Source organism: Etheostoma spectabile, chromosome 23 (genome assembly GCF_008692095.1).
Source record: "Etheostoma spectabile isolate EspeVRDwgs_2016 chromosome 23, UIUC_Espe_1.0, whole genome shotgun sequence".
NCBI classification, from domain to species: Eukaryota; Metazoa; Chordata; class Actinopteri; order Perciformes; family Percidae; genus Etheostoma; species Etheostoma spectabile.
In genome coordinates, this window is record NC_045755.1 from 10607378 (window position 1) to 10624018 (window position 16641).

The 16641-nt window shown below is 41.6% G+C and overlaps 1 protein-coding gene across 1 annotated transcript; it reads left to right on the forward strand.

Moving 5' to 3' along the window:
* The first annotated feature begins 21 nt into the window (after nt 1-21).
* On the forward strand, nt 22-15859 carry gpr37b (G protein-coupled receptor 37b). The gene is made up of 2 exons (XM_032505028.1): nt 22-1833; nt 11234-15859. The coding sequence occupies exons 1-2, from the start codon at nt 772-774 to the stop codon at nt 12047-12049; spliced, it is 1878 nt and encodes a 625-aa protein (XP_032360919.1). The 5' UTR covers nt 22-771; the 3' UTR covers nt 12050-15859.
* Nucleotides 15860-16641: the final 782 nt, after the last annotated feature.

Here is a 16641-nt window from a genome sequence, read left to right on the forward strand (position 1 = left end):
CTGTTGCCGTAGTCTGCTCTGGGACTGCTGGATGCTCCGTGCTGGATGCTCCGTGATGGATGAGCAGTGACAGATCGGGGTTAGCCGCCAGGGGAGTCCATTTTCTTCCAGCGCACGGTCCTACCCGAGGAGAAAGCAGAGATACACTGGACGCAGAGGAGGAAGGGACGAGAAACGGACCGATTTCCACCCCTCCTCTTTCCTTCTCTGTCACTCTCCACTCCCGTGCATCACAATCTAGTGGGCTTTACCCGGACTGCACCGCATTGACGCTACTGTTGCTGCCAGCCAACCCAACCCACTAAAGTAACGCACTAACATACAGAGAGAGAGAGCGAGAGAGAGAGAAAGGGAGAATCGGTTTTTCTGGATGATATTATACCCACAGCTGGATACTGGATGCTGTGCGGATTGTTTGCGTGGATATGCAGCAATTCCCTCTCCACCTCTCTTTGCTTTTTTCTCTCTGGATCCAGACTCTGATTCGCTGTCCTGCTCGGTAATGCTAAGACTTTGGAAACGGGAGTGACGGGGTGAGGCGGCGATTTGGAGATTACTGCATACTGCAAGGCAAGAGAATTTGGATATAACTTGGCTTACAAGTTTGCAGAGCTCACATCATGAATGTAGCCGTCTACTTGAAACCGTGAGCTCCCCACTGTGCTGTTTCCAACATGGGTGTTGACTGAATGGAGGAGAATCCCCGCGCTGCCACAGAGGTATGAAGAGGCACTTGTGAGGCTTGAAACAGCGCTCAATAATTCCTGGACCATGCTGATTCTGCCGCCTAGGACGTTATTTGTGTTATTAGCCCACGCGCATGTATTAGTATGTATAAGAAACAATGGAGAAGTACGAGCTAAAGAGGACAGCAACACCAGCGCATACTCTGCAAGGACTTTACATGGGTCACTCCGGGAGAGTCATCAAAACAAAGCCTGGGACCGCGCGCTCTCGTCGGGGTACGCCACAGGTGCGTCCTCGGCGGAAATGCAGGCGCAGCGGGCAATTATCCGAGGGGCCCTTAACTCCACTCACCCCTGGAAGAGGGTGATTGCAGGAGAAACAAGGCGAATTGGACACAGCAAACGCGACTTTAGTAGGACTGTGACACCCGTGGAGGATCCCAACGCTGTCTCACATTGGGACCCGACGCGCCACCACAATAAGAGGATAAAGTTGAATGGCGGTTTTAGTAGTACGGGGACGCCAGCAGGTGGACACTACAATGCGGCTAAGCTCTCTTCAATAGGCCGTGGAGACGGAGGAGGGGGGCCCGAGGAGGGCGATAGGCACAAGAGAGGCACAAAAGACGAGCAGAAGAAAGCCTTGAAGAGGGGGAGAAACCGGCTGAACAAAAGCTCGGGGGTTTTGGCTCAGCCTCACGCGTCGCCGTGGGAACCCATCCCCAAGCCGGTGGCCCTCACCTCCACCGACCTGCCCTTTGACCTCTTCACCAGGAGGACCGAGTTCTTCACTTTCAGAGAGGAGAACCCCTGGGACGCCACGCCGATCACCCCTCCCAGCTCGCAGGATTTCGGGGACGAGATCAAGAATCCCTTTTACCCGGTTACAAGTGAGACTTACGGCGCTTACGCGATCACCTGCGTGTCCGGGGTCATCTTCCTGGTGGGGATAGCGGGTAACATTGCCATCCTGTGCATCGTGTGCCAGAACTACTACATGAAGAGCATCTCCAACTCACTGCTCGCCAATTTGGCTGTCTGGGATTTTGTGCTCATCTTCTTCTGTCTGCCCATGGTGGTTTTTCATGAGCTGACAAAGTCCTGGCTGCTGGGGGAATTCACCTGCAAAGTGGTGCCCTATGTGGAGGTAAATTTATTTTATTTTTTCTTGCATTTTACTTTGTTCTGAAATATATCAGACAATTATTCCATATTGTCGAGGAGTTTTGAAGCAAGGGGCAGCATAGCCTTCTGCAGGGGCTCAAACATCATCCACCTCAGCTGAATGTGATCACACCTCTATAGTGACAATAGACAATCTGTTAGACTGTGGTACAAAAATGAAGCGTCTCACTCTTCTTGTCTAAATGGACTTAAAGAGTTGGGTTTCAGGGTTCTAAGCCCTGATTGGCCAGAAAGAACACATGCTATAGGATGTCACCTCAGCCAATAGCAAGGAGACGCTGTGTGTCACTTGTACACTTGCTGCTGGAGAGAGACAGCCTAACCTAGCCCTCAAGGGGCGAAGGCATCACACACATACCTTCTCATAAATATACACCAGGATGTATGATCTCCCATTCACTCTAACTTACTCTTCTCCTGTTGTTTTCACACTATACAGTTGATAAAACACATTATAGGTAACAGATTCTTCATCCTACATTACTCTCTCTTGTTGTTTTTCTGTTCATGAGGAGTCGATAGATGCCAGCCAGGTTGTTCACACTGTGTTGATACCTTTCCTTTTGTGTGTGTACTGCAATTACACAAGTGTCAGATTCGCCAGCAAGGTGAATGTCTTTTGTATAAAACAGGGATTTCCAGCTTAGGGCTCTTAAGCTTGTTATGAATGGCCATTGTCAAAACCTGGCTAAAGGAGGGACAAAGCGTGTGGAGAGCACACATTATTTTAAAAAAGGGTTTATCTTAACCCAAATACATCCTAAATTAAGCATCTAACCAAATTGTAAGAAATGGACCTACAGTATGAGTGACGTCTGAGATGCTGTACGGTTCAACAAAAAGAGGACAGCAAGTGTAATCAAACTCAGATGTCAGGGGAGAGCGAGAGAGTCTGATGTTCTCCAGCTTCACCAGCCAGGCAGTGAGCCAGAACAGGTGACCAGCATGCAGCTCCGCCCTCTGGAGACCACAGGGAGGGCTGTCACATCATGAAGTGATCACATGAGCTGGTGAACATTATGGAATTATCCTCAAATCAACCTTGATGCTAGAATTTCTATACTCGATTAATTTGGAGATGTTGAGCTTTGATTTTCACAAAATGGGAAGTGTCCATAGCTTCTTATTACACATAGATGCGAAGACCAGTTTCTGGAGCTGCATCATAGCAATGTTTATTTTAGTCTGAAAGAGACTTTCCTAAGTCCAATCCTTTTCTCTGGTCTTTTTAAATACAGGTATGTAGCCTCTCAGTTAAAAATCATACCTCTAATTCTGCATGAAAATAGGTCACAACTAGTATAGAAATATAAATATGGTTTTGAGTCACAACCAAGCCTGCTCATATTCACATGAAAGTGGGGTACAGTTTGATTATAGGAGCAGCCTACATGATTCAAAATTGCTACCAAGCAGATTCCATTCTTTGCTGCAATCTTGCCACCAGGCTTTGTCCTCAATGACCACATACTTTTCAAACACATTGTGAGTGCATACAGTATGTCAGTATGTTTTAATGATTACACATGACCTGCCCAAGAACCACAGGATCTTATTTAATCATTTTAATAACCTACTGAAGTGCATAGACCAAATGACTATTCTTCATGCACAGTGTGTGTGTGTGTGTGTGTGTGTGTGTGTGTGTGTGTGTGTGTGTGTGTGTGTGTGTGTGCATGCAGTGCACAGCGGTGAGTAACGCAGCCTGGGGTTCACTTTCTCCCTGTGGAACAGGGAAACACGCACAACAACACACACACACACACTATGAATTGACTTGACTTCATTCTTCACTTAACCCAAATTCAGTCATGGGGAATATCATCATTTGGCCTGAAATAAAGACGTACATAGTCACACATGCTTGAGTCGACACAACCACACACTCTCACACAAAAATTAAACCCAACTTGACGTATCCATGCATGCATAATCATAAAGTGGTATAGATAATGCATCACCGTCCCCTGAGAGTGGAGTCTCCTATCATGCTGCGTTCAGGAACCTTTGTTTTATTCAGTTTTTAATAGAGCGTGGAATCGTCCAAACCTCAAAGAGAAAGACATTTTAGGTGTGAGATGTGAGAAAACACGGCAGTAGGAAATACTGCACAAAATAAAGATGTGGGCTGCAGCCAGCTTGCATTATTTCAGATACGCTCCTGTTTCATGCTGCTGTCATTGCAGACGACCCTGCTGGGCAGTAATGCAGAGCAGAAAATTCAGGCAGAACTAATGGGCAATAATTGTTTTTTTTCATACCTGGCAATTGATTAGATTAAGACATGAAAGTAGGCTAAATTAACAAATAACCAGTGCAGTAAGCATTTCATAAGCCAGAAGGGGGGATAAGTTATTTTTTAAGGTTTATTCAGAAGAATGCTGCTGTAAAGCTGGGATTTAAAAAGAACTTTTTGGCTCATTACACCTGAATATAGTTTTTTTGTATGAATCAGTTTGGCAAGAATGTTAAGCTCTAAAAGTAATACAAAATTGTTTATTTTTTATGCAACATTGCTCTTTATTGGTTGATGCCAAACAGCTATGTTTATTGTTCAGCACCATAAAAACACAGGTGTTCACAAGAAGAAGTATAGTATATTGTTATAACAATGCTAGTAAATGAGATGGACAACACATATCTGGTTGTTAAATAATGTGGTACCTACCTACATCTATGCATAACGTATGTATAGAATGTGTAGACATACTTTTAAAAGTGTGTACTGAATTTGTAATTTATAATGCAATATACATAGAATTAAAAGGCATTTTGTCAGCTTTCACAGACTGTTTCTATGGTTATCATGAATGTCTCTTAATTATTAATTACTGCTTCCATTAGTAGACAAAGATGGCTGTGTTCACACCTTCTTTTAAACCTGATTTACAGCTAATTGCAAATCTCCATCATGGGACATACATCTAGCCCCTCTCTAGAGACTCATTGTCTTTTTAGTGGTATATCGGCAATTCCACTAACAGTCCCGCCGTATCACTGTTACCGTATGCTATGTAGTTTGAGATATAATGGCTTGTATGGATTGATTGATAGTACATGTGCCAAAATGTGTTTTCTAATTTGAAAATGTAATACACATTTGGTAATAACATATGTCTTTAAGTGTCACTATTTGGAAATGTTATTGCTTAAAGAGTGTACTAAAAGGACTGAAGTTCTAAGTAACCCTTTAGTCAAAAACTAATTCTTTACCATAATGACCTTTAGTGTGTGTGCCTCGTGTTGTATACATCAGGCTTCTACTGTGCTGTACAATGGCTGGCAGTCAGAAACTGTAGGCTGTCTTTGCTGTGGTACAGTGGGCTTCAGCAGGCAGAGAGAGAGAGAGAGGGAGAAACAGACTATTGAAGCAGAGCGATAGAGAGGCTGAGGAAAGTGAAAGAGCAATAGATTGGGAGAAAGAGGGAGTAAACGAGAAGAGGGCTACATGGAGCCACAGAGGGCCAGAGGTAGATCCATATATTGTGTTGAAATTGGTGGTAATGGCAGGGAACACATCAGCTTGACACATTCACTGTTCCACCCAGCACGTGCATTAACACACACTCACAACTACACACACACACAAACTTTCAAGTTTGTAATCAGAAATACGAATTCAGTTTCGTGGATGATTGTGTAACATCCAGAAGCTCATATCCAAACACTGAAATACCAACTTCCCCAATCACCAAATACAATTACTATTACTATCCCTGAGATTTTCACCCCCTTCTTATATCAACAGAGTATACAAAAAAAGGTCCAGTCTCTTACCATATACAGTTATATGCATCCATTACCATGTGTCTGTCTGTCTGTCTGTCTGTCCCTGTAGACACACACATACACATGCACAAAGTCAATAGGGTGTGCTGATCCTCCAGATGGTTGGGATGGTCTTCTCTGCACTGATCACTGCCCATGGCTGTTCATCCTCTCTCTCTCCTTACATCTCTCTGCATCAGCTATCTGTGATTAGAAGCAAGCCCCAGGGGGAACACACACACACACACACACACACAGAATGTGGCACACATTTGTGCTTATACGCTAAATGCACACATACAGTTACAATACAAGTTTAGACACAACACATAAACACAAACTAAGTACACACACTTGGTCTCATGCCCTCTCCGTTCCTCAGCCCGTCCATCAGACACGCAAATGATAGTTAATTGGAAGATATGTAAATTATTCAGGGTATATAATTAGTGACTCTACATAATGCATGATGGTGAGTCCATTCAGTCAGCTCTTTGTCCGTGGATGAGTGGATATTGTGTTTTGAATGATTAGACAAGACCACACAACAGCATGAAGCAAAGATTAGGCTTGCTGTTGGATGCAATTAGACAAATTGATAATTATCCATGTACATATCAAATATTCATTGGATGATTACCATTTTGAATTAGGTGTGTTGGCCAAAAGAAAATGAACACCAGTTTCAGTTTAAAGCGGAACCAACCGGCTTGTGGCCAGCCTTATTAGAATAGAAGAGAATATGAAAGCTACTTCATTTTGTATTGCCGCCAGCATTATACTTTTAGACATGGATCAATGACCTAGGATTGGACCGTCAACTACTGTACACTGAGAGCAGAATACATTATAAATAATTTAATGTCCAGTGGGAAGTCAGCCGCAGGTCAGAATGTGATTTAATTGAAAGTAAATGTACATTATTTTGTGAAAAAACTGCTTCAGAAACGCTGTATTTTACTGTAAAAGGCAGAAAGCAACAGATAGAGAAACACAATATTACTAAATAGTAATACTGTTATGGATGGTTGCTATTAATTTAATTGAAGAAAAAAAAGAAAGAGAAACAAAGATTTGTGAGTGCTCGCTTTACTTATTTGTGAATTCTATGGTATGTTCCAGAGAGCCACACCCCCCCCACACACACACACACACATTGTAGAAATCTTGCATTAATGTTTACATGCACACACATACTCACATACTGTGTGTGTGTGTGTGTGTGTGTGTGTGTGTGTGTGTGTGTGTGTGTGTGTGTGTGTGTGTGTGTGTGGTGTGATGCTCACAAAAATTAGATTTCTGTCTTCCCAGACACACCGCCAGCTGTTAGACGGATGGTGGCTGTCAGTGACAGGATCTCTGTGGTTGAGTTATGGTCTGCTGGAGCCTACACTGGGTCACCATCTAATCTAGAAATGGACTGAAGCTGAATAACCCATGTCTTCTGGTCATTGCTATAAGAGTGTGTGTGTGTGTGTGTGTGTGTGTGTGTGTGTGTGTGGTGTGTGTGTGTGTGTGTGGTGTGTGGTGTGTGGTGTGTGTGTGTGTGTGTGTGTGTGTGTCTGTGTGTGTGTGTGTTGTTGTTGTTGTGTCTCCACATTAGCCCATTCATCACTTGATAACACCCATTACATCTGACAGTGGCTGTAGTCACAGTATGCCTGCACAGGCTCCACCAGTCTTTGTTAAAACCCAATTAATAAAATGAGGCCATTGTGCCACCAGCTCACAAGACCTTTAATCAGGAAGTTAATGGGCCGTTATTAAAAACAGCACCAGGGGAAAATGTCTTTGTCACCTGCTGCGCAGATAGACGGTCAGACATGTGTTGTGGATGAAAGGCCTTTTTATGTTTTATGGCCTTTTTTAGTCCTTGAAGTCCAAGGTTGAGAAGAAATGTATAATATGAAGCGGAAAAATGGTACTTCACAAACTGTATATCATCTGTTTGAGAGGTCATTTTTCAACAACAGTTTTGTTTGCAAATTTAGACGGTCGAAGGAGATGGTTTTACAGATGATTCACAAAACAATTTTTGGAAATACACATATTTATTCTCTTCCAGAAAGTTAGATGAGAAAATCAATACCACTCTCATGTCAAAATTAATACACAGCTACAGCAAGTTAGCTTAACTTAGCATAAAACAGTTAGCCAGCCTCAGTCCAAAAGTAACAAAATACATACAAAAACAGTATATATTAAAAACAACTCTTTATAATTATACTTCATATAACACCACAACAAAAATTTGAGCTATGACTTGTTGATAAGTGAGATGCTATTAAGCGTACAGACGTGTATAGTAGTATATTCTCATCTAACTCTCAACAAGAAAACAAATAGGCTTATTTCCCAAAATTACATTTTGTTTTTGTTTTCATATAAGTAGTACAATTTAAAGGATAATATTTTAGGGGCAACATTTCCAGCCCCGAGGTGAGCAGACCTGCCATGTTGCCAGTAGGTAAATGAACATGACAGGGTCAAAGCAGCTATCTGGAAGAAATGCCACATTAACATTGTTAATCATTCTGAAGCTGTCGAGGCTTACTTCTCTCTTCCTGTCACTTTGGACTGTCTCTTACTCACTAATGTCTTCTGCTGCTGTTGTCTTCTATTCACTCATTTCTTTCTTTCTTCCTTTCTTTCTTTCTTTCTCCCACCCCCTCTTTTTCATTTTTCCATTCTTCTGTCCCTGTTTCTCTGTCACTCATTTGCATAACCCCCTTCCAACAAATGCACACAGCTTCATCACCCCACCAGGCCTGACTCTTGGACTCTTTCTCTCTCTCATCTCCTCTCAAAGCTATGCTTGTTCATCTAGCCCTCGCTCTCCACCCCGACACGCTGATCAAAGCTGGGTTACCGGGGTCCTTCATGACAGCCTTTAAAGCCGTTCCAGCTCTGTTGTTCAAGCCATGAAATATTCACTGTGTGCAAGCACCTGTCCATGTGTACTGGATGGGTATTTTTGTATGTGTGTTCACTTAAAGCCACCACATATAAGAATACAGGTGTGCTTGGTGTGCATGTTTACAGATAAAGAAGTGGGTCGCAATATGATTTAACTATTAGAATAAATGACAACTTTATTTTCTAGGGATGTACAGTATGTAGGGCCAATGTGCAGGGGCCAATTAAAACATTTTTTCACTGATAAGAACCAGCTGTCAAAAACACCCCATGGTTCTCCATTAAAACACTAAAATATATTTCTAAGACAGCGTTATAGTGTGTTAGCTGTGTAGTGGGATGTAGAAATAAAAAGCAGAGAGCCATTTTAGTGAACGGTATCCACACGGATGGATGAGTCAGAGAATGAAGTGAGCATAATTGCTGTGGGTCAGAATTATTGTATTTTATTTATAATGGAGATGAGGAGAGGCTGTCAGAATCCTGTTTAAACTTTAGTGCCATAACAGCTCCAGAGAGACACTCATCTGTCCATGGATATAACACAAAAAACATTAAATATATATTTCTAGATATTATAAATTGCATTGGAATTTGTTTTTATTCCCTGGGTCAAGGTGCCATCAGTTTAAACTCTATGTCGTAAACAATTCACCATGTTTATAACGTGTCAGATGGTGGTAAATTGAGTGTGTTTACTGCAAGGCCTACATGCATCATGCCTTCATGAATGTTTCATTTGCTGCTCAGTTACACTACAAGTGATCCCACAAACTCAGAAGTAAGCTGTTTATTGGACAGTTTTAACAAAATATCTTCCTTTGATCCAACATTTTTTTTGCTAGTGCAGTCAAAACAAATGCAAATCCTTGAATTTAACAAGAGCAGACATTGATGATTAGATAGATTTTGAGTGCCAGGCTTTCCAAGCATGGGTACGTGTAAGATGACAACATCTGCCAAGTGCACTCACAATTTCGACAACCTGCCCAAAGCACCTAAAGGATTAATCAGTCAAGAGTGTGAAATAACCACTCACATAAACATGCTTGGCTTAAATATATTCCAAGTTGCTCTGGGGAAAATCACTTAAAAAGTTAATAAACTGTTCTGGTTTGTTCAAATTTCTAAACAATTTGCCACAATGATACTTACAAAATTGTAGTGTAGCGGCAGATTAAAAAAAACGCTGGGGTCCAGAACACAGTCACATCGGTTACAGTTACCGTCCAGAGCGCTGAAGCATGTTGATGGTTTATCTACCTCACTTACCCCTCGCTGTTTCATTCATTAGCCTGGATAGGCAATCATGTGTGTCACAGGGTCATTGTGTGTGTGTGTGTGTGTGTGTGTGTGTAAGGCCTAGATACACAGAACATCTTGCAGTCTACATCTATATCTGTCCAGGAAGTGTTTGGAGCACTAAAGCCTTGGCTCACTGGGGCCATCTGGGAAGCTTGCTGTTGTAATTACATTTGATATGAAGGGAGGCAAGGAAGGATGTATAAAAGGGGGAAAAGAGTGTGAGGAGAGAAGGGAGAGTTCAAAAGAGAAGAGATTAGTGAGAGTCATAGGGAGAAAGGTAAGCAAAGGTGAGACAAGATGGAGGATGGGGGGTGGGGGGATCAGTGGCTGTTCTGGCAGATTTTAGTGCTGGAGAAAAAATCATAGAAGGAACTGGTTCATGTAAGGACAGACGTCCGCACACACACACACACACACACACACACACACAAACACACACACACACACACACACACACTCAGCTGCAGAAGAAGGTTTTTCAGACTGTGCACACTCGGCCAAAATGACTGCTAATCCAACAGATGCTTTCACATGCTGAGGAAATTTGTGAGCTCTCTGACAATTTGAGGACTTTTTTTACATCGTGAATGTGGAGGCAATGGCACGCAATTAGCTTAATTACATGAAGACTTTAAATTAAACATTACCAGAAAAAGGGTAATGTTTAGGAAATGTGTTAAATGGTAAAACTCATTGAACACGAGGTGCAAAAATACGTCAGAATAAACAAGTGCAATGCTATTTAATCCACCCTGTCACTCCCTTGCTCTGCGTGTCTGTGTGGTCTCTATTTCTGTCTGTGGTTTCTCTTTTCTCACATACACACATTCAGGGATTCTACACAGTGCTAACAGCAGCTTACAGCCTGCCATTGTGCTTGCGTTACTCCACTGCTTGTAATTACACCAGTGTTAGCTGCACCAAAAGGCCTTTTCTATGTGCCGTGCTGTTTATCTACGTGGTGGTGGCTGATTTATCAACTAGTGGAAAGGCCTTTGTTTCTGTGTGATGCAGCAGCCCTTCCTTGAGATTCTGCAAGATACTGTCCGACATTTTCTACACTGAAGATCATTTTGTCAGTTCCTTGTTATTCTTTTGTTCCTTTAACACTGGGAACTCACAACCACAAAAAAATGCAGCCCATCTGGTCGTTGAAATGATTGTAGATTATCTCTATGAAGCTATTGTTAGCACAAGCTCTAAAACTATTCTCGCCTACAGTCCTGTGTCGCTTCATACATAAAGTATAAACAGCATTCTTGAGGCACCATGAGTCAATCAAGTAAATGATTATACATGCATTGTACACTATGACTAAAAGGACTGTGATTCTGATGAACGATGTAAGAATTTGTCTTTGTGTGTTCCCTCAGGTGGCCTCCCTTGGTGTGACCACCTTCACCCTCTGCGCTCTGTGCATTGACCGCTTCCGTGCAGCCACCAACGTCCAGATGTACTATGAGATGATCGAGAATTGCACCTCCACTACCGCTAAGCTAGCTGTCATCTGGATTGGTGCTCTCCTATTGGCCCTCCCGGAACTCCTCATCAGACAGCTGGTGGCAGAGGACACAGGAATCCCAGACGAGCCTCCCGTTGAACGCTGTATTATTAGGATATCCACCTCACTTCCTGACATGCTCTACGTGCTGGGCTTGACCTACGAGGGTGCTCGGCTGTGGTGGTGCTTCGGCTGTTACTTTTGCCTCCCTACCCTCTTCACCATTGGGTGCTCCTTGGTGACCGCGCGCAAGATCCGGCGTGCAGAACAAGCCAGCGTTCGCAGCAACAAGAAGCAGATCCGGCTGGAGAGCCAGATGAACTGCACCGTTGTGGCGCTGGCAATTGTCTATGGTGCGTGCGTGGTGCCTGAGAACATCTGCAACATAGTTTCTGCGTACATGGCAGCCGGCGTTCCTGAGCACACCATGTCTGTGCTCCATCTCCTCTCCCAGCTGCTGCTCTTCTGTCGAGCCGCTGTGACGCCGGCGCTGCTGCTTCTCCTGTGTCGCCCGCTGGGCAGGGCCTTCCTGGACTGCTGCTGTTGCTGCTGCTGTAACCACGAGCCCTCCTCAGCCACCGCCAGTGATGATAACGAACACGAGTGCACCACCGAGCTGGAGCTGTCGCCGTTCAGCACCATCCGCAGGGAGCTGAGTAACTACACACCTGCTGGCTCCAACTGCTAAACTGACATTCCTCATCAGGGATGGAGATTTCACTAGCCTGCTATTAGCCTTTGGCAGACTCAGCTAGGAGAGATTTGCCTTACCTAGTCTAGTCACATTTTTAAATGGGTGCATGAACTAAGTTGGACACTGAATAATCACATTCAGCCAGTGTCCTACATCTTCAACTTTCATTCCTAACAATAATTCGGTACATTTGCAGTACTACATTATCCTAATTTCCAAGGTAAGCTAACAAAAAAGCTAAATCTTCTTTCACTCATGCCCTGGGATGCTCCTAAAACAGGGTCAGTACATAACCCTGACTGAAACTTTTAAAAGTTACAGACCTGTGTGTTGTAGACTTTGTATGCCTAAATATCTTATGGCAGTTGGGAGGCCTCTTAACCTGTCTTATGTGTGGTTCTTCACAAGAGGTTAAATTAGGTTCATCATGTATTTAGATCACACAAAACTGGCCCTAATGTGATGAGTGGCAGGTAAAAATAATGATACACTATGTATACTGTACAATGTACAGTAAATGATTGCACAGAATATGTGACAATATGTTCTGTTAAAGTTACCAAAACCGTCTGTGATGATAAGTGTATTTGGCCCCCATAAATAATATTAATGTATGGGAAACTATACTGTATATCTTAAAGGAGACATAATCAATGCCAATCACCATCTAAATGTGTCATTGTTGCCATCATGGAGACTTGGCTAATTAATCATAGACTGCAACCTTGTATAATAATTCATATACAGCATCCAGCTAAACATGTGGGCTGACACTGCCTTTAAAAATACAGGACTCAATTTACATGAGCTGTAAATGGACAGTTTGTGTAATGCTGCACACATGGGATCAAGTCTTTCAATAATTAAACTTGCGCAGGGTGTCTGCAGTAATGACCGTTTTCATGAGGAAAACACAGAGAGGAGAGATGATTGAGGAATCCAAATGTACACTGTATATCAAAAAATATCCAGGTGACTCAAACACAACTGGGCTGGTCTCAGAGATACATAAACACGGACTTGAGCAGAATTTAAAGGTTCAGAATAGACTAATTGAAATCCAATTAGAGCTGAATGGAGTGGAATGGAATCAAATGAAACACGACAGATTAAATTGAATAGAGTGAAAATGAATAGAGTGAAATGTTATGGAACATAACACCGTGGAATATAATTAAAAGGTATGGACTCAAGATGGACTTGACTGAAAATAAATATCTGCACTACACTGTTGTATCATGTTACGCCTTACACTTTGGGCTGTATATATACTGTACACTTTCTTTGGTGCTCTTATGATGAATGCGCTGTAAACAACCAATCCATCGGTTCGACTTGGAATCACAAGTAATTGAGCTGCGTACTATATTTTTGGTCAAGAAGACAGATAGCAGTTGTCGTTGGAATACATGAACAATTGAGGGGTAAAAGAAGAAAAAAATCAATGTAGAATTTTACTGGGCTGCCATAGACACAGTTTAGAGATTTGCATGAATCTTTAAAAAATACTGCCTTTATTATTAGGGACGTTGTTTGACACTTACAAGTATGGTAGCTCTTTATTTTACAGTGCAGTAATTACTCATTGTTTGCAAGGACTGATAAATGAAAAGCTGATTACTTGTAACATTCAATAGATGCAATACTAGTCTGCACATATTTGTATTATTACATTGGTATAGAAATATAATTACTGGTAATTATGTTATGTAACATATTAACAAGGAGAGTAATTAGCTATAATTTACTTGGTAATTACAACATTATTACATTACAATAACAAAAAAAATTCCAATACTGCAGAATTATATTGTAAATACAACTACTGGATTATAATTATAAGGGGAATTGTATATTTCAACCAATGGACTTAATCAATGTATAGATTCTAGTAAATAGAAAGTTCAAGTTATTTTTTTCAGTTCCTGAACTGTGAAACAAAGAGCTACCACAAGTGTGTAAATTAACTCAAAGGCAAGACTTCATTTGACTGTTTGCAAAATCCCTCCCTAAACAGCGATTGTCCAATCACAACTCTAGCTGACTTTATGCCAGCGACATGCAACTTTAGCCTCAGTCTTTTAGCATATCATGTATGTAGCCATCAAGTGCGTACTTAGGACCCCTTTTACAGGGTTCTCATTTTAAAATGTGTCAGGCAAAAAGATTGAAAAGTTAGCGGCGTCGACAGTGTTTTCAACCAACTCACGCTGCTAATGTTAGCTTAGTTATGTACTAACTACACTTATTTCACCTGGTAAAATGGACACTCACCAGCTAGAAATGAGAGGCCGCGTTTCTCCACCTCTGTCTGAAATGAAGGATCTATTGTGTCAACAATTACTAAGGTTGTGGAGAAATCTGCCTCTGTTATTGTTATAAACTGCATATGTGCCGTGTGAGAATAGAAAGCGTTACAGGGGTAGCAACAGTAACTAAAGCGGGGTGGGGCTTCAAGGATGAATTTGACAGGGCCAAAAACGTGTTGTTTCTTGACCTCTAATGCCTTTTGCAGTTTCACTACTTGAGTTTTTAAGGAGAACCAATGCAATGTTTTTCACAGTGTATAAATTTACAAGTGTATTGTACTGTAAATCTGTTTTCTTAATCCTACCAATCAGATCTGGGTCAAAACAAGGTCTAAATCACTATTACAATGCAGGTTATTGAAGTTATACTGAAAACTGAACAGCCTAAACATTTAGTACAGATGGTATTATGGCAGGAGTGTGTAGAGGGCTTCAGGGGATAACCAAATAGTCTTTATTTTGCTTGTTAAACTTATTGAAAAATCCAATAGCTTTACATAATTATAACTAAAGTGAATAGTGGTGTACTCTGTGATGACCCAGGTGTGATGTTCATTGGTATAATGTATATTGCGATGAATCCTTTGCGTACGATTCTGCACTGCCAAACACCTTCTCTCTGTCTGTCTCTTGTGCTCTTGTGGTAGTAGCACACTATCTCTGGGTGTCTCTCTTAGTGTGGAGGTCAGTTTGCCCTTGGCTCCATCAATATAGGGAAAAGAATTTTACTACAAAACATAAATCACGAAAGGTTTGACAGCACCCAGGGCCAGTCATACTAAAAATATATTCGCAGAGTGAGAAAATGCGAATAAAGGGTTGTTGTTTTTTCCCGCCAGGGCTAAAAGCAGCAACCCTTTGGCTTTACCAAACTACAGTTTATGAGCTCCAGGTGGATGTAGCCTCTGCTTGGCTGCAGTTCTTCAACTTAATAGAGGAAATTGGCAAAAACACAGCACTACTGCAACACAATGCCCTGCAGCCTGTTTGACAACTCATTTTATTCCCATCACTATCAGGCTATTGTGGGCTGACTTGTTTAGGGAGCACAGTTTATATGCCCTTGCACCAGCCCAGTTTCTACCAATGTATGTTGTCCAGCGATCTTACTGGAGTCTGGATTACCCACTTTTTTCATGATGCGAGTGTGAAGTGTAAACTGACCTCCTAAAAACTGATTTCTTTTTTTTCCTGCATTTTTCTGGGAGTATAGCTCATTCTAAATGGCTCAGTGTGTAGTAACGTGGTTCAAACTATTGATGAAGTGATTCTTGTAAATCAGTCAGTGAGACATTTATTCTGAATTTTGTGATTATCCTCTTCACTCTCAGCAAGTTGTGTCTGTATTTGATACCTGGAAATGTAAGCACACGACCACTATTGTCTCTAAGTCTAGTCACTGGTTTCTAAATAGCTTTTTATATAGCCAAATGACTGTCCCTTTGGTTATCAAAGAACTTTATCTTCAAAACTGTATATTAAAATTTTAAATGTACTATTACTGTTGTGTTAATTTATTGTGTGTATTAAGCTCATCATTGTGGTGGTGATGGCGCAGTGGATATGACACATGCCTTTGGTGTGGGTTCCATTCCCACTGCGATACATCAATCAATGTGTCCTTGAGCAAGACACTTAACCCCTTGCTGCTCCAGAGGCATGTGGCCTCTGACACATATATATATATATAGCAATTGCAAGTCGCTTTGGATAAAAGCGTAACGTAAATGACATGTAATGTGATAATGTAATGTAATCTTTGTTGAGTGCCATCATGTTTTATCACTTAACAAAAACAAAACAAAAATCTTTATAATCTGAACATCTCCTCCAGCATAGTCAAAGCAAAGAAATAATCCAGCCTGTTGCCTCCATGGTCAAGGGTTGTTGCCTTGGATATCAGTGATGTTAAAGGGGTGCTCCGGCAATTTAAATATTGCTACTCCATAACAAGAGACAGAGTTAAAAAAGAACAATAACAATTTTTTTTTTAAATATGTAAAACAGGATTTGATAATTCTATGTATGAAAGAAGTATGCAGTTTCACAGTGCAGTAAGTGCTCAGGCTTAACTACAGAAATAACGGGAAAATTGTCTTTTGGAACATGACAAACAAAAACTCTAAATCTGTCCCTCTATGGGAATTAGTCTCAGTGTGTCCTCATGTCCTGATTTCTTTAAGATCCTCCCACTTTAGCGGTACTAGTGTCTTCATTTTATTTCCTCTTATTATAACGTGGGGTCTTTTAAAATATTCATGAGCAATGGATCACTGT

Bases quoted from the DNA above. Each gene is read 5' to 3' on its own strand.
- gpr37b (XM_032505028.1), top strand. From the start codon at position 772: ATGCTGATTCTGCCGCCTAGGACGTTATTTGTGTTATTAGCCCACGCG. The intron at 1,834-11,233 runs GTAAATTTATTT...GTGTTCCCTCAG, and splicing joins AAGTGGTGCCCTATGTGGAG to GTGGCCTCCCTTGGTGTGAC.